This window comes from Aedes aegypti, chromosome 3 (assembly GCF_002204515.2).
Source record: "Aedes aegypti strain LVP_AGWG chromosome 3, AaegL5.0 Primary Assembly, whole genome shotgun sequence".
Classification (NCBI taxonomy): domain Eukaryota; kingdom Metazoa; phylum Arthropoda; class Insecta; order Diptera; family Culicidae; genus Aedes; species Aedes aegypti.
Genome location: NC_035109.1, coordinates 336,696,150 through 336,715,878, shown reverse-complemented (window position 1 = coordinate 336,715,878; position 19,729 = coordinate 336,696,150). Strand labels below are relative to the sequence as shown.

General features: G+C 36.7%; 1 protein-coding gene across 4 annotated transcripts in view; it reads right to left on the bottom strand.

Annotated features, from left to right (window-relative positions):
• LOC5571211 overlaps positions 1-19,729 on the bottom strand; it is a 579,023-nt gene that overhangs the window by 17,153 nt on the left and 542,141 nt on the right. For all 4 annotated transcript variants that reach the window (XM_021853041.1, XM_021853040.1, XM_021853042.1 and 1 more), the window contains one exon: positions 9,346-9,662. In XM_021853041.1, coding sequence (XP_021708733.1) covers positions 9,346-9,662 — 317 coding nt within the window. The remainder of the gene's footprint in view (positions 1-9,345; positions 9,663-19,729) is intronic.

Genomic DNA, 19,729 nt, shown 5'->3' with positions numbered 1-19,729 from the left:
TTAAGGATATTGGCAGTCGTAGGTTCGAGTGGCAGCAGCAGCGTTATTCGATATCCGAAGCCCGCCAACCAACGCAATGGCAAGCGAGCTGACAACAATCGAAGCAATAAACTGGCGAAAGAAATTGAAACGTTCCGAGGCGAATTGGATGATTTTTTTTTCCTGTGTTTCATTCAACCTTCTTACACCCCAAAAGACCACACGTTTTCACATGTGGCCTTAGACCTAACCATGCCACCATCACGGAGTCGGTGAACGGCGACGACATCAGATTGAATGATGTGCGTCGTGTGACGAATAACAATGACGGGGGCGAAAGTGGTGGTCTTTTTTTTCTTCATTCAGGAGCAAAAGTGAAATTGATGAATTCTGATGAACGTTGAGTTTTCTTTTTAGTTACGGCGCCTAATATCTATTCTCATTTTTTCATATACGTGCTGAACGTCACGGATCAAGGAAAACTATTCATCTAGATGCTTTTTAATCAACATAACTTTCGAATGGGGTCTTCCTTAGTCGAGTGGTTAGAGCCGCCGCTACAAAGCAAAGCCATACTAAAGGTGTCTGGGTTCAATTCCCGGTCGGTCCAGGTTTATTTCGTAATGGCAACATAGGCAAAAAAGCTCTCAGTTAATAACTGTGGAAATGCTCATAAGAACATTAAGCTGAGAAGCAGACTCTGTCCCAGTGGGTACGTGATGCCAAGAAGAAGAAGAAGAAGAAGAAGACAGAGATGCTGTGAAAACTGTTTGTTTTTGGGCTGCACGAATATCGATATTATCGGGTCAATTTTCTCGATAATTTCCAATATTGATAGTACTATTGTCGGTCCTAAAATCAGAACTACATTCATTGATTAAATTATACAACATTCAAAATTGACGTGTTTTAAAACTAGAGAAAATTCACGTGTAAAACACGTTGATCGAACTTGTAGTATATTTTCAGTGTAGTAATCGAAAGATGAAATTGATTTTGGCGTGTCAAACCATGCGGTACAAACCGAAAGCTTCAACGAGAAAAACAAACATACAAGTGACAGAAAAAATGTGACTTAGGCATGTACTCGGAAAACCCGGAGCATCTAAAGTGTTCAATGGTCAATATGCATGGCCGAGTAAGCAACTAAAACTGCCGTCGAATGCTTTCAGATACATCCAATTTCATTATTTTTTTGAAAGGTTATGAGCATTTGAATTTAGGCAAAATTTCACCTATCTCAATCAATTTACCTATCCCCTGTACCCCATAGTGTTCTTTATGATGTGAAACAGGTAATGTTCTACATGTGAAGTAACTCCAAAGTATAAAGATGATATGAAAACAATTTTACACAGCCTAATAAAACCTATAAAATAAGCACTTAATTTCAGATTGGTGCAAAGAAACACATAGTGGGACAGATATGCGTAGAAATTCAACAATGGGACAAATTGAATTGGTATGCTCATTAAAGAGTCTTCAAACAAAGTATATTTTTTTGAATTGTTTTCTAATAATATAAGTAATACTGGACTATTTGCCTATAAAAACTCAAAAATGACAAAAACTAACATGGGACAATCATGCGTATGACGGCAGCATAATAATGAATTTGATTTTTTCTAAGTTTCAAATATACCTAATTAAGGCTTGCACTCGAAACTTTTGCACCATTTTTATCCGTGTGTAACTTTTTTGTCCGCGGGAAAAAAATGATGAAAATCTGGGTATAACTAGATTGGAGTGTATTGTCTACATGTGCAAAATTTCATAACATTCGGTTCTGTGATTATTGAGATGGCATTCTTGTTTAGAAGAAAATCGCAAGAGAATTTTGCGCGCCGTCATGGAAAATCCGACTGCGAGCATGAGATGGATCACAAGACAACTGGGAATCACCCATACAACTGTGGAAGAAAATCGAAGACAGCTGACCCTGTGAAGGCCCGGAAGGTGTTGGATTATTTCAAGCGTAATCCGAACCGTTCGATTCGCGACGCGGCTCTAAATGCCTGGACTTCGACGAACGAGCTGGGCTTCGTGTATAACATAACACGGTGGCCAAATCCCCGAAGTTGTATCGAGAGTGGTTAACGAAACCGCAATGTGTGGTTATGGATGACGAAACCTACATCAAGGCAGACGCAAAGCAGATATCGGGGCTGGAGTTCTACGTTGCCATATCACGGTTTGATATTCGTCATCCGGAACATAAGGAAGGCAGGAAAAATAGAAGGAAGGAAGAATAAGGAAGAAAAAATAGACAAATTCGCCAAAAAATACTTGTCATGTAAACTTGTAGTGACAAACTACACGAACACTACTACAAACACCCGAACCGATGCCTGTGTTAACATATATAGCTTATTTAAAACAGAAGCATAAAACGAGCTCATCAATTGAGGATCCTTCGTTAATAGGGAAGTTGCCAAACACTTTCAATTTCGTCACTGGCATTGCCAAGGAAAACTCGATAACCGAAAATAAACACTCCGGCGGTGAAACCAAAGAAACCGAAGTACCGTTTTGACTCATATTCCGAACACTTAAGGCCAACAGTGACTTCAAATGCATCTGACTGGCATAAATTGGCTGATAATTGTGTAAATGTGAATTTTTTCGCAAAGTCTAACTGTTAGCTGTTGGATGTACCGATAATAATGTTGATATAGTTTGATTTAGTATTGTTTTTACCCAAAAGTATGGAACAACATTTTGATTCAAATGCCAAACACTGTGTTCATTCTGTCTCATATTCCGAACACTTTGATTCAAATTCCGAACAACGCGAATAAATCGTATTCAAATGAATAATTTACCAAACAAATTTATCTGAGCTTGTTCTACTGGTCTTAAACTAGAGAATCATCACTACTCCCACGGTATAAATTATATTGGAAACGTTATAATTGAATTGCAATTGACTACCATTTCCTTGTTATTTGGTGACATATTTCAGCGAAACATTTCAACCAAATCGCCATACAAAAACCGAGTGTTCGGAATATGAGTCTGTTCGGAATTTGAGACAAAACGGTACACTCTGTCGGTAAATTTAGATTTATTAAACTTTTAGTCTTTTTCCATACCAAATTCGTGACAAAGCTGCCCACAAAAAATGTATACACATTTAAATTATTTCACCGATCTTTGGCACTTCTCAACATCAAATCGAGAATTTTGACATTTTCAATACCTAATCTTGGTACCATAAAACGGGGTAACTTTGATAGTTTTTTGGAAGAAAATCTGAATATTTCTGCAGCCTGATTTGAAGATTTTAATTTCATGTTTTTAAAACAAGTACTGGTATCTCAGTTATCGATTGCAGTTAAAAGATTGCTAACGATTCATTTTTAAACGACTTATAATTCTCCATATAATCAAAAATCTATTTTAGGTTTTGGGGTAACTTTGATCGGAACATAAACAAGTTTATTTCGAACAAAGCCGAATGAATTATTAAGTGCAAACAGGGCGTTGCATACCTCTAGACGTTTAAGATTACAGTGAGATTCAATTTTGGCAACAAAGTCAAAATTTTCAGTTGCCAAAAACGGAACCATGCCAGAATCGGAACCCATTTTTTTAAATCTAAGAAATACCATTAGAATGTTCTCAAACCATTGTTATGCAACCAAATGATGGCCAGACTTTGAAACAGTACACATTTTAATGATTTTTTTTTAATCATCGAAACTGCAAAAGCAGTTTTCCGCTTAAAACTAAAATTTCTCATTTCTTTACTGAAAATATGTTCACTGTGTTTCGGTTGGAAAATAGAATACAGTCAAAATATTTTCATATAAATTTTGTAAATTTTTAACAACAAAAAATGCTTATGAAAATTCTAAAATTTATGATGGATCCTGCCCCTTTGAAGAACCGGTTGTTTGGGAATGGTGCTCCAATTATGATTCTTGCATAATGAGGTATCTCATATCGAATGATTGACTGCAGTCAAACGGACGCACAGAAATAGTTAAAATCAATTGGTTTACACATAAACTCACAGAATATTGACTAAACCTGCAATGGAATTTTCCATAATAATATGAATGTTATGTTGAATTCAAAGGGAAATGATATCAAAATAGTATAGAACAGTGGTGCTCAACATGCGGTCCTCAAATCGTATGAGGACCTTGTGATCCATAACTGTGGCGCTTAATTTTGTACAGTACACAAATAAGCTTCTGAACACTTTATTTTGAAATGAGTTTCACTGTGTTTTCGAAGTTGAGTTTGTATATTATAAATCATACAAAATCAACGGTAATTCCAGATTTCGCTATAATACCCCAAGAGCTCGATAGGAATCTTCAGGTGGTAATTAAGAATCTACAAAGACATTGCACAGTGGTCCAGGAATCAGTTTTACGCGGAAAGATGCATTTTGAGCTTCAGAATGAAACAAAGTTGTTTGTATTAGTTAAATCCTTTGTTTGGTGTTATTGAAAATTAGGGTAAACCACATTTTCATAGAAATTGTGTAACTAACTTACTTATTTGTAGAAATTATATTATATATGCTTCAGCAAAGTTATAGACCATTCAATTTCAAGCAACTTTGCCAAAAAAGTTTTTTTGTATCTCTTAAATTGACCGATTTAGAGCTTTTTTCCTGCAGTGACATAGGGTGGTCAGAACAAAACTGGTTTTCTGGCTCTAGAATTTTCAATTCAAATTTCTCATCAAAGTAGTCTATGAAACACTTTTAGAGCTTTGAAAAATGCGTAATTTGGTGAGTGAAGAAACTCGCTATCTCCTTCCGTTTAGGAGTTATTGTTGTTTTTCTCTCAAAAACATGCCTACTTTGACTGTGAATATCTCTGATTGGGGCAAATATAAAAAACATCTTTTGACGGCATTCAAAAGACAAAATAAAATTGTATATTATATCAAAAAATTACAGATGTATTATTTTTGTAACTCTAATAAAATGCCTTGAAAAACAAAGCAGAAAAACTTTAATAATTTTTGAACTTAAATAGATATCATCAATATTTTTGCATGAAAATTTGCGTTTTGTTAAGTTCTTAAAGTCGTTCATAGACCGCTTTGACGAGAAATCTGAAATAAAAAAGATAGGGCTCTAAAACTATTTTGAAGATTTTCATAGTATGTATTTCTTTATTATTTTGCATTTTGAGCATGAAAATGAAATTTTAGACACAAACGATCTTCTACAAAATTGTTTCTAAATATGTAAGCTTTTATACTGTGTCATTTGAAACTAGAGTGGTCCACAATATCACACATATCATATAATCTACTTTTTTATTTGCAAAAATACTGGTATATGCTCTTAGGCAAAGCGGTAGAACTTGAAATTTTGATCAACTTTGCCAAAAAAAGTTTTTATGTAGCTCAAAATTTGACCAATCTAGAACATTTTTTCCTAATCATCGCAGGGTGGTCCAACAAAAATAAGTTTTTTAACTCTAGTTTTTTTAATATTATTTTCTCGTCAAAGTCGTCTATGAATGACTTTTAGAACTTAACAAAACGCAAATTTTCATGCAAAAAGATTGTTGATATCTATTTAAGTTCAAAAGTTATTAAAGTTTTTGTGATAAAAAATATTTGACTTTCAAGACGTTTTATTGAAGTTACAAAAATAACACATCTGTAATTTTTTGATATAATATACAATTTTATGTTGTCTTTTGAATGCCGTCAAAAGATATTTTTTATGTTTGCCCCAATCAGAGAAATTCACAATCAAAGTAGGCATGTTTTTTAGAGAAAAACAACAATAACTCCTTAACGGAAGGAGATAGCGAGTTTCTTCACTCACCAAATTACGCATTTTTCAAAGCTCTAAAAGTGTTTCATAGATTACTTTGATGAGAAACTTGAATTGAAAACTCTAGAGCCAGAAAACCAGTTTTGTTCGGACAACCCTATGTCACTGTAGGAAAAAAGCTCTAAATCGGTCAATTTAAGAGATACAAAAAAACTTTTTTGGCAATGTTGCTTGAAATTGAATGGTCTACAACTTTACTGAAGCATGTATAATATAATTTCTACAAACAAGAAAGTTAGTTACACAATTTTTAGGAAAATGTGGTCCACCCTAATTTTCAATAACACCAAACAAAGGGCTCAACTAATACAAACAACTTTGTAGAAGACCGTTTTTGTCTAATGTTTCATTCTAAAGCTCAAAATGCATCTTTCCGCGTTAAACTGATTCCTGGACCATAGTGCAGTGGTGCTCAACATGCGGTCCTCAAATCGTATGAGGCCCTTGTGATCCATAACTGTGGCCCTTAATTTTGTACAGTACACAAATAAGCTTCTGAACACTTTAATTTGAAATAAGTTTTACTATGTTTTCGAAGTTGAGCTTGTATATTATAAATCATACAAAATCAACCGTAATTCCAGATTTCGCTATGATACCCCAAGAGCTCGATAGGAATCTTCAGGTGGTAATTAAGAATTTATGGAGTATGTATGCTCAAATCTATCAACTACAGTGCCGTATTTTGCCGATTTTTTCCATACAAGCTTAGAGCTTTTGGAGTTGACGCTTAAATTTTCGTAGTAGCTTCCGGAGATTGTGAAGAAAAAACTGATTAATTGAACTTTAACACTTTACTTCACTTTTGCAAGTGGTTTTTATTGAACATACTCTGATAATCCCTCCATAAATTTAAAAAAGTGTAGGAAGCTTCTGGAGGTAATCATCATACACACTCAGACACAACAGACAAAAAGCTAAAACACTCTCAATTGTACTCATCGCACGCTTTTATGATCTTATTGAGAAAAACATTTAGTGGCTTTATGGTTCTTCACACGCAATGTATGTAATTCCATGCAATAACAAGAACAGTGAACTGAACTTTTATGTTGCTCTTGAGTGAATGCTTGTGGTTTGTTAAAACGAGCTGCTCCAAATTTAAAGAAAAATGGTTTTTATTGACCGTATCACCTACCGGCAGACTCATGTTGGCTGGTCACAGAGTGTGAATGCCTGAGAAAAGATTTTGAAACTCTAGTTGAGATACTTATAGAGATTAATGGTTTCATAAAACGTAGGAATATCTCGAATCAAATAAGCACGCACGGTAGCCCTAGCTGTTGGTGCGATTAGGGGGAGTATTGACGAAGATGGAGCTCCTATATGTGGTAGGCGTGAAACTAACATGGTTTTCAAATGACTAAAACCAAAGTCACAATAACAGAAACAGAAATTTATAAATTTTCATGGTATACAAAAATGTTGCCAAAAATGGATCCAATTTGTTGCTAAAATCGGGGGGTGCCAAAAATGGAGCATGCCAAAAACGGAGCATGCCAAAATCGGAATCCCACTGTATATGGAAATTCTGACTTCGATTACAAAAATTTCCGCAGTTTGTACAAATGATTATCGCTGAGAGATTTAAGACTGGTTTCCTGTTCTACTATAACTGGGCTGTCAGGGATAAGAGACGAACTCTCTGAAATTTCATCAAATAATGATCGTAGAACAGATTGTTTGTATAGGTTTCAAAAATGCTAAATTGTCATAAATGTTTTATATTAGAAAATATAGCTTCATATGTTTTCGCTTCCGACAAAAATAGTCTAACATGAAGTGTCATCACAACACTTTTTTTTTTGAATTTTATTACTAGAGTGCGTTTAAAAAAAAAATGAACCTTACCACTTCACTTTTCAGTATTTTATTTTTTCTTTAGCAAAAGTGAAGTAAAGTGTAAAAGTTCAAATAGTAGTTTTTTCTCATGAAGTGTCATACTAAAACTATTACTTCTGCATTCGTTTTAATTAACTGATTAACAGATATTATGTTGTTTCTTTGAGTACGTTGTGAGTTCCTTACTATCAATGCTACCCGCACTATCAAAGTTAGCCTTTTTACGGTAGTTATTTTACAGAGATTTCGGCATTCCGAATTTTCTTGGTTATATAAATCACGAAGATTCGGCAAATAATTACCGATATAACAGCTGTTATGTTCTCAGCGAATCCATCTAACGAAGTCAATTTTCGAACTTAAGTGTATGAAAACATTTTCGCCGGAGAAATGTTTTTTAATTCCCCAATTACAAAATTTTGGCTCATATAATAAACGGTTTGCGGGTTTAGGGCCAAAATGTCGAAAGAACAAAGCTACTGAGTTTTTGGATCACCAAGTGACTCGGTAGCTTAGTTGTTAATGCACTCGTCTTGCATACACGAATCGTGGGTACGAGTCCCATTTGTTGGATTTGTTTCCATAATTTATCCATCTTTACCACGCGTAATGAGTTAATTAGCTTACTAGAAGTTTCACTCGACTTCCATAGAGCGATCGTCCTCTAACAACGTAGTCTTTGTTCTAACTAAAAACCATGTTCTACGACGAGTGGGAGAGGTATTTAAATGTGAACCGCTTAGGAATTTTCATATTTCTGGAAGTCAAAAACTAACACAACTAATCAGTAGGTATCATTTTGATAGATTTTCAAAATAGCCACAAACAGATAAATAAAATTGTCTAGCGGATCCAAAGATAATTTTTTACTGATTTTTATTAGAAGAAACCACGTGGTTCTAGAGGGAGATGAGAGGGGTGAGTCCAAAAACTAGCGTAAATCACATGCAAATCGGAACAATTTGTCACGAATCGAGTCTGGAATTTGCATAAAATATTGTATGTCTGATACACATCTGGTAGGATACCCGTCAAGAATCTAGCATGAACTTAACTAAATTCTCGTCGATAATCTGCTATCATCATAAATCTACCAATGGATAAATACACAAGGATGATAAAAAATTTCCAAAGATTTCTCCAGAAATCCACCAAGATGTTGCAACCATCTAAACGAAAATCTTGTAAGAACAGTTCTGAAGAAATTCATCTCATAAAACTATTCAAAAACATGCTTGAGTCGATAGTGGAAAAGATATTAAGATAAAGAACCCAAAACTGCACAAATCAATAGAAATCCAGTTGCATTGTATTCAAAATAAAATATATTGAAACTCTCTCTTATTCTAATATTTTCTGTAAGGCAATGTAACATCTACAGCTTAACTCTGTCAAACTTTGGAATTCAGTTTGCTTTCTCCTATATGCTCATCAAAAAGCAATTCATACTAAGAAGTCAATAGGTTTGACAGTATTCAATCTGAAATCTAAATCGATTGCTTTTATTGCTAAGCTTTCTAAAAATCCCAACTAGTCAATCAAGATTTCTAAACAACGTGGAATATTACTCTTTGATCTACATCCGTGACACCGAATTACACATTTTACACCCACGTCGCGACCTAATTTCACTTAGCAGATAATCAATTCAGCGAGATTTTGCCCAAATAAGGATGCTTTTAGCAGCGAAAAAAAAACGTATCAAAACTCACCATGCGGATACGGCGTCGAATTAGAGTGCCGATGCCGGTCATGCCCGTGGTGCCGGTTCGGGTTCGGATAGGTCGGATTGCTGTTGCTCTTGAGGATCTCGGCGTTCGGAGCGGACGTGGGCAGCACATGGTCCCGCTCCAGATCCAGCTCGTAGTTCCGATGGTTGGCACTGAACTGCTGCTGGTTGTAGTGTGGATCCCGACCGCCGCCACCACCGAGACCCGGTCCTCCCACACCACCGGAAGGTCCAAAGTCTGGGACGGCTCCACTTCCGCTACCGCCCAATCCGAGCGGGTCTTTGTCCTTTTCCCGGTACCTGCGTAAGAGAAGAAAAACGGAGAAAAAAAAAACACGAACATTGTTAGTATTTTATTACCTGCCAAACAGATGTTACGGCTCGTTATGAATATCAAGACCCCGGCGAAAAAAAAAGAAGAAGGCAGAAGAGAAAAAAGGTGGTCGAATATCTTCGACAGTGAGTAGTGCAGGGCTGCCCAACGTACGGTTCGCGGGCCACATCCGGTCTCCGAATACATCTACAGGGTGTCCGCAAATTATCCGAACAGCAAAATATTGGAAAGATGATCTTGCATTGAAAACAATGAAGAATCAATGTCCATGTAACTTTTATAATACATCTATATGTTAACACAAAATACCACTTTAAAAAAATTCGAAATGATTGCTTGTTACTGAGATAGGCAAACACTAAATTTTTCGGAGACGTTTTTCCTGAGGGCCGCTAGTCATACTGGAGAGGTGTTATCCCTAAAACCTAAAAGAGATGAATCCAAATGTCCTATTATTATTTGACGTAATCAACAAGTTAGTGGCTTCAAGTTAGACTGGAAATAGAAAATTGTACGGTTCAAATCCAGTGAGTTCTATGGACATTTGTCTTCCGTCATAAAGCTCGGAAAACAGCTCCCTTTAAGACACCTCAATACATTTGGGTTTGTTTTGCAATTATTTGAAATCGGAATGGTGTCAAACTTACTTCATAAGAATATAATAAGCCAATGTTTAAAACCATGAAAGAATATTGAATTTATTACGCTTGATTGTATAGAACCATGTCTTCAAAGTTTGAACGGATAATTTGCGGACACCCTGTGCAACTGCGGTCCACAGCGAAAAGTTTTAAGACTTCTTATATCATTTCGTCGATTTCGTAAAAAAAAAGTGCAAAGCGGATAATTGAATCGAAATACAGTAGTTTTATGGCATTTTTGATGTACAAGTGTAGGTAAGTTCGAATATCTGCCGCAGTGGAACATTTTAAGTTTGATATGACGAATATTAGCGCTTGCGACGAAGTAGATCGAAACTCTAATACTGGAAAGGAATTTCGCCTAATCATGTTCAGGATTTTCAGCAGTAAATAACTATTTTCAATTTCTTTGGAAGAAACCTTTCTTCACTGATACTTTTGTTCAATTTCATAAAAATGTTGAAATTGCTAGTGCACTAAAATATATGGACCGTTGCACAATATTGCTTAAGGAGTATGGCCCGCGGTTCAAGAAGGTTGGGCAGGCCTGCAATAGTGCAAAGCCCGAGAAAGCGAAGGAATTTTATCATTTTTATGCTTCAATTCGACAACATGTCTGCCTGCTTTGCCCCCGGGCCAGGACTCGAAGCCACGTCTAGGCTTCGGAGAGGAACACAAGGGTCAGGGGCAGCAAACAGACGAACAGACGAGGGACCGACCGACTGAAAGCCAATAAGCATTCTCTTTCTTCGATGAATTATACTCATTGATGGATTCCGACAAAGAGACCCTGGCCCGACCCTGACTCTCGGTTCCCTCTCGGTCTCGGTCGTCGTGTTGCTGTCGTCATCGGTAGGGGGTGTGTTGGGACTTGGACTGGATGGGACGAAGAGAAGTCGAGAGGGGAGCGGACAGGGAATAAGAAAGCTGTTGTTGACCCGCTTCAAACAGAAGATGACGAGGCAGCAAGTCAAATGTGTGGGCCTTTGGGGTCGATCCTAGGCAGTCGCTTTCTTCCGAAGACATGGTGGTTTCATATCGGGAGGCGCGGAGCAATTTGGATTTAGTTATGTGTAGGCCAATAACTCTTGCTTTACAAATGTGTTTCATAGACACATTCAATCCAAGTTACCAATAAGCAGTATATCGACCTAAAACACTGATAAACTGCTTATGAATGCTTACGAAGCTTGTAAATCTGAATAAGTCGATTCAATGCATAAGAAATTTCGAATGGAAAAACATTCACCGTAATTTTACATGATTAATCTTCTTTTTATTCTTCCTGACGTGACGTCTCCACAGCGACAGAGCTTCATTCTAAGCTTAGTGTTCTTATGGGCACTTCCAAGAAATTGACTGAGAGCTTTCATTGCCTAAGTTGTCATTTTCGCATTCGTATATCGTGTGGCAGATACGATGATACTCTCTATGCCCAGGGAAGTTAAGAAAATTTCCTTTACAAAAAGATCCTGGACCGACCGGGAATCGAACCCAGAAACCTTCAGCATGGCTTTGCTTTGTAGCAGCGGACTCTAACCACTCGGCTAAGGAAGGCCCTTACTGAATATTTGCTCCGCCTATCAAACCGCATGAAACCCCCTACCTCACAATGCTATCATCCTCAAACTACCGCTTTACCTGAAATTCACACAGAGCTCGAACCGAGCTGCCTGCTCTCGTTGTCATCGTCCGGAGTCAGTCAACAGGAAAGTCAATCGACGCCAAGACCCAAAGCCCGAAAAGCTCAGTCGAGCGTGATAGAGAGAGTAAGTAGGTACCGCCGACCCTTGGGTTCCCTACACCCTCGCCACCCAAAACGGATCGGAACCTTCCCTGAATCATCATCATTATCGGCATCGGTACCCAACATACGTTGGAAATGTGCATCATCAATAAAAATTACATTTTTACTAGTTTAGGGTCCTTTCTCCGGCTTTATTGCTGCCCTCTGTTCGATGCGATCGGTATCACAATTGCTCAGGGACCCGGGAAATGTTTGAAATCGTTTATCTGCTGAACACGCACATGCGACCAAGCTCAACAGTTGCAGATGGTCTGTCGGATAGGGGGAGAGCAAAAAAAATAAAGTACAAATTGGTTTGTTTGGGATCGTTTAGGTCGATGGATTCGAGATAAATGTGCTATTTTTTCCCCGGGACAAAGTGATAAAAGATAATTTACGGGAATGCAAAAAGGTGTTTTTCTTGGGAAGTCGTGAGGAAGCTCGTGCCTGGGCTTGATTGGTTTATGGATACTTGAGCTAATGTTATCTTTATTATTCTTTTAATGTTTGCATGAAGTTTAGCTGACTTTTCCAATGTTCAAGATGACACGTTTCAGGAAAATTTTCCATTGCTACATGTTATAAAACTTTTGAAGGACTGTGATGCAAAAGATCATTCAAAAATCTATACTTCAAAAATTTACTGCAGATGTGATTAATCCAAAGACCATTTTATTACTAGGTTCGCTTTAGAAGACATAAACTATTTTTTTTTCATGAAGACTTTGATGAAAATTCAGGAGTATTCTATTTAGAACTTAAAAAATATTCTTCTGTTGTACACGGGATATATTAGGATTGCACTTCTTTAGACTGTAATTTCGAAAATTTTAAAGTGCATACACTTGATTCTATTTGAATATATCCCAGAGTTTAAATGAATGAAGCAATCAACAACATTTAAAGGAATAATTCCAATAAAATTTAGGAAGACAAAATATCAGCTCAAATCTGAAGACCTTTTGATTTCTGATTCTTACAAGAAGAAATTCAATTCTTTTCTGAACATGAAACTGACCACATACACGCTCAGTTTGTGCTTATTTTGAAGAGCTTACTTAATTCCTTCACATCACGACTGTCGACAATTCCATATAATATTTTGATTTACGAACGGAAACCTATAGACAAACAAATATAGATTGGTGTTTATTAAAACAAAGTGGCTCAGATTTATGTAAATTTTTGTCCAACTTTCAATTATGAACAAATTTGGAAATAGATTCCGAAGTACTCTGTTTAAGCGATGTACAAGGAGAAGAACTAATAAAAGGGAATTCATATAAAAAGTTGTGTTAGACAGGTTGTGACTCTTCTTAATTGATTTTCTCACAACCGTTTGAGAGTTACCTACGTCGCTTTGTAAAAGTATTCGAAAAGTCACTAAAGTAAAAATTTTATCTACCTTAGCGTATCCCATGGTCAAAAATTGTGTTCTGATTTTTGCACGGAAAATGTTGTCACAATGTAGACATCTAGTCTGAATTTTTCCTATGAATTTTTCACGAACTTTCGAAGTGATTTGCACAATGTTTAAATAACTTAATGCTTAAAGATGAAAGGCTGAAAATGGATTCAACTGACACTGGATTTTCCTAGTGATAAATAATAGTTCGATTCTCAGCTGAACACAGGAACATTTTTATCATAAATTGTTTCTTTTTTTGGAACCTCGACTGCTCTTTCAAAATATGGTGCTTTATAATTCATTGGTTTAGTGTTTATTTGCACATCATTTGTTAAAAATTTAATCACATATTTTGCCTTCGGCTATTCTGTGATACATTTTGCATTGAAGGGACATCGGTTTCCTTTTCGAACACTGCTTCTGTTAAATAGACTTTTGGCCTTTCAGATATCATCGTTTTCATCAGATTGTTTCCCTGTCTTCAAAATTCCACAATTTTTTCGATCTTTATGGGAAAATCAGCGTTCCTGCTTCCAATATTTCCATTACATATATACTACTACTTTGTAAGTAATACTAAAAAAATCTAGTTTTCAGTTCACAGTAGTGACAAATCCCGCGAAACAGTTCTAAAGGGCCAACGATCAAATTATGAAAAAAAATCTGGCTCTGATTCCATACGATAGCATCTCCCAACAATGCAAACATTGTCCACTTAATCATAAAACTTACCGTTATAATGCCGATTTTCAAAACGACCAAAAACCAAAATTCATAATCATTTATTGACCATCTACTTAAAACGCCCAATGATTGGATCCCTCTCCATCAAGAAGGCCTACAAATAAAAAAAAACAAAACGGCCGCTATGAAATGCATAGATAGCACCACCGTAGTCTTGTGCTGCCCACAGATGCTCAGACGGTTTGACCAACGTTGAAATCGCTTCCAAGTTAGTCAAACCAATTTATGTTCGTACGACCGCTTGACGCAACAGCCAACATCATTCACCATATTTCGAGTGATCTCTGCTCGTATAGTGCAAATGTGATTATGCAACCAGAATGGAGGATATTTTCGATTGTTCCGTGAACGCAATGCAGAAAAAAAAACAGATCTTTATCAAATACTGGCTCTTGAACAAGCTTGAACAATTTGACAAGCGATTGTTGTGGCTCATCATTAAACACCGGTATTTTATTATTGAAAACATGTGAAAGGAGCTGGATTACGCACAGTTCGGTCGATAAAAACTTAAAGTGCCAAAGTGAATCAAGACAGTAACCACGTAAAAAATCTGAGAGAATTTCTACAGGTATTCAATGGAATTTTAGAAAAAATCCCTGCAGTATTTTCTGGAAAAAGTGTAAATTATAAAATATCCCTGGAGGACTTTCTGGAGAAATTTTTGAAAGAATTCCTAGATGAATCTCTGGAAATAGCCTTACAGATACGGTTTAAGGAATTCCTGGAGGATTCCAAAAACATATTAATCCAGCACTTTTCACATCCAAATTTTTCGAAATATTCCTCCAAGAATTCCTGCAGGTATTCCCTCTGAAATTCTTATAGTGATTTCAGAAATTCCTCAAGGAATTTTCTTAGGAGTTGGTTCATGGATTCCTCTTGGAGTTCTTTCAAAAGTTTCCCAGATGTGGTATTATGAATTTTGTGGAAATTCTTCAGAGACTCATCTCAAAATATTTGCAAAGATTTCTCCAGGTATTCCTCAATGAACTTCTTTCGAAATTCTCCAAAAGATTTGTTAAGAAATTGCTTCAGAGATTTTTCCAGTAATTTCTCATGATTTCTTATATATCCTTCAGGTATTTCTCTACGAATTCCTTCTATTTTTTAATGATTCCATTATTTTTGTCATGGTTTCAGCAAGGAAATCTTTAATCTATTTTTCCAAAGAATCCAACAGGAGTTCCACCGAATATTTGCAAAATTTTGCTCATGGTTCCAGGTTTTTGTCCAGAAACATCTTAACAAACCTTCCATGAGATTCCTTCTGGTATAACACCGCCAGGAAATCATTAGGAGATTCATCAAGGAATTTCGAAGCCTTCCAGAGATTACTTCAGAACTTCTCCCAGAGATTCCTTCCAGAATATTTGGAAAGATTTTTTTCAGGTATTTCCCCCAAAATTCCTCCGTGAAATCTTTGACATTCCTTACAAGATTCATTCTCTTCAAAATTTCCTCCAGAAATTCTTCATGGAATTCTTATAGTGATACTTCCAAGAATTCTTTCAGGGATCCTTCTAGAATTTTTGCCCAAAATTCCTTCAAAAAATCATCCAGGAATTCTTCTGGGAAATTCTCCAGCGATTTTTCAGAAATTTTCGTATGAATTTTATTTTAAATTGATTTATTCGAGGATTCACGAATTTCTCTAGGGTTTTTTTTTCCGAATTCTTCCAAAGGTTTCATAAGGAATTTCTCATAAAACATTTCCAGATGAATTTCTGTAGGAATGTATCATGCAATTGTTTCAGGAATACCTAGATGAATTGCAAGTGTAAATCCTGGAGGATATCCTGAAGTTATTTTTGCAGGAATTCTTCCAGATATTTCCTCCAGCGATATTTGCAGGGATTCCTTATGGTGTTCCTCTAGAAATTCCTTCAGAGATACCTCCAATCTCTCTGGAACTTCTGGAAGAACACAATAAGAAATCCCTGCAAATATCCCTGGAGGAATTTCTGAAAGATTTTGTAGAAGAATTCCGTGAGGGTTTCATGGAGGAAATTTAGTAGGAATCTCAAGAAGAACTGCAGGACGAAACCCTGAAGTGACTCCAAAAAAAAGACATTTCTGGAGGCTTTCCTGGAAGTTGTTATACACATTTCTGAAGCGATCTCTAAAGGATTTTCTTGAGAAATTCCTTTTCTGCAGATTTTTTGGAGACCCTTGGAGGTTGTTCGTGCACCACGAAAGAACTTTGTCTGTTCCTTCCATCTGTGTACTGCGACGTGTGGCGATTCCCTCGTGCGAGAACATTAGTCCGACAAGGATGACAGCTAATGACAATAGCCCCTTTGGAAATGCCAAAATGGAGAAAAACAGACTTCCGATCCCTTGTATATAAAAGGCCTCGAGAGACGTCATCATCCTCTTCTTGCATCCCTCTACGACGATACATGGAGCCATCATCGACGTTCATCCACACGGAAAATTGAAATGCAGTGAATTAGAAAATTTTAAGTGAACTCTAATAAAAGTGAATTTATTGTAGCTTGCATGAAATAAAAATTAAGGTATAAGTGAACATTTGAATTAATTCGAGTAATAAAGTGGACTGGAAGTGAAACGAAGTTATTGCGAATGCTGGAGAAGAAAGGACTAAATACCAAAGTGCGATCAACTTGGCCGCGATTTCCTTGGCCTGCCAGTGGTTCTCAGTGTAACCGTCCACCGTTCATCTGTGCTACCGACAGAGGTTATTCTGAAAAGAAAACTAAAGGTGTTTCTAGATGAAACCCTGGCGTAATTTCTGAAGGAATATCTACAGGAGTTTCTTAAAACTATTCTTGAGCGTTTCCTTGAACATTTTTGAGAAAAATCCCTGAAGTAATTTGTGGAAAAAAGTGGATTTTTTAAAATATTCCTAAAGGATTTTCTAGAGCAAATTCTGAAGGAATCCCTGTAGAAATTGCTGAAGAAAAGTCCGATCGAAGCCTACAGGAATCTATGGGAGAACCCCAAGAGACACGTTTGGAGGAATGACTGGAGGAAGGCCTGGAATGATTTCTGAGTAAATTTCTTGTGAAGTTTCTGAAATCCCTGAAGGATTTTCTGATTAATTTCGTACAGAAACTCCTGAGTGAATTTCTGAAAGAAGCCTTATAAACGCGTTTTGATGAATTCCTGGAGGAATAACATGGAGGCATTCTGTAGTAGTAGGCTGAATCCTTGGAAATATGTCTGAAGAACACTTGAAGAAACTTCCGGAATAATTTCTGATAATATTATTAGAGAAATACTCAGAGTAATATCTGCAAATATTCCTGAAACAATATCTGGATGAATTCTTAAAAGATGTTTTGAAGAAATCCCTCGAGGATTTCGTATGGGAATATTTGTGAGAATTTCTTGGGGAATTTCTGAACAATCATTGAATTTTTTGAAAAAAAAAACATAAAGGTATCCCAGGAGAAATCCTGGTGGAACATCTTCTTCTTCTTGGCATTAACGTCCTCACTGGGACAGAGCCTGCTTCTCAGCTTAGTGTTCTCATGTACACTTCCACAGTTATTAACTGAGAGCTTTCTTTGCCAAAGTTACCATTTTCGCATTTGTATATCGTGTGGTAAGTACGACGATACTCTATGCCCAGGGAAGTCAAGGAAAGTTACATTACAAAAAGATTCTGGACCGACCGGGAATCGAACCCAGACACCTTCAGCATGGCTTTGCTTTGTAGCCGCGGACTCTAACCACACAGAACATCTGAAGTATTATTCAGAGGAATGCCTTGAAAAAAATTTATGGAATCAATCGCGGAATTTCTGGAAGAATGTCTGAAAAAACCTGTGAAGGATTTCCTATAGAAATCCCTGGAGAATTGTTTGAGGAATATTGATAGAAATTTCCTGGAGGAGTTTCTGAGCGAATATCTGCAGCATATCTGGCGGAATTTCAAAAAAATATTTAAAGAAATACTTGGAGGAGATATTCTTGATAGAAACATAATAGTACAATTTCTAGAAGATTCCATAAATATACTCCAAGAAGATTTCATAAAGAAATTTCAAGATAAATATTTGAAAAACTACTTGGACGAATTCCTGGAGTGATTTCTGAATAAAATTTTCAATTTCAAAAAGGATAAGAGAAGTTAGATGAAATAATAGAAAGTTATTTAGTAAACACTTCGAAAACTATCTTAACATCTGTTGAAATTAATACAGAAATTTGTTTAAGATTTAGCATTAAGAATAGCTTTAAAATATCTATGTATATAATTCAATACTTTGTAATGTTTTTTTATGAATGCTCGTTAAAAGGTAACGAACTTTTTCTCTAGAACAATCTTTTGATCTCCAAACAAATTTCCAGGTCAACCATTTTGTATGCTGTACCAATTTGGACTAGGTGATGATACCAAGCTCGTCATAGGATTCAAAGATTGGAATGAATGTTAGAATCCAAAAGTTCTAGAATTGAATAGTAATTTCGAAATTCTAAAATTATAAATTGATTGTTGTAGACGAATCATATTAAGATTCAAATATATTATTCAATTTGATCCTTATAAATTAACCCATTTAGTGCAACATCCAACTGCAATAGTATACATTACGTTACTGACATAACCACTTCCTAAACGAATGTATAAGCATAGCTCAACCATACACGATCCAAACACATGTATAATTACACCCCATTTGTAAAACGATGAGTGCCATATATGTATGTGGTGCCACAACTGCGCCATCTCGACTGCTCGTAAAGCCCCCGTTCATTTCGGCGCAGGGAGAATCTAATTGCAGCTCTCGGGCTGAAAGCACTGACAAAATATCCTATATGATTAACTCGTCCCCGCAAATTGGTATGCGGTTCACGACTCGTGTGCATAAATAGGTTTCCCCCCATTACACGAAACGTTGTTCATCGGCCTTGCCGTTTCCTGACAGTCAAACGATTTAACTTTTTACTCAAACGAGAACTCACAAACCACGACGACGACGACGATGCTAAACACATGTTCATGGTTTAACAAACAGTTTAACTTTTCCCGAAAAACGCGTACGCGTCGGGGTTAATAATTTATCAGGAAGAAATGAAGATCCCCGCCCACTGACCTGAGGGGGCTCCGAATTCCTTTGTTCGAAACTTAATTAGCGCACATCAAAAGGTTCGCCATTTGCCGCAGTTTGCCCCGGGGCCAAGACAATTTATTAGCATGAGATGGGATTCGTCCGGGAGTTGTTCTCCGTCAGTACCAACCGCCAGCAGCACAGAGTTTCGTTACAAAAAAGAGTCTGTCATACATTTACATTTGCCAAATGTAAACACAATCTTTTGGCCCTCGATGGTGGTGGCGTTGGCGTCTTCATAGACCCAAGTCTCCTTCGACTCAGAAGGAGGCGAAAAAAGGCGATCAGGTGTGGGACTGGGTCGTATTAAACAATTTCAAGAATTTACGTCCCGGTTATAACCGTTCAAACTCCGAAAGGTCGACCGCCAGCT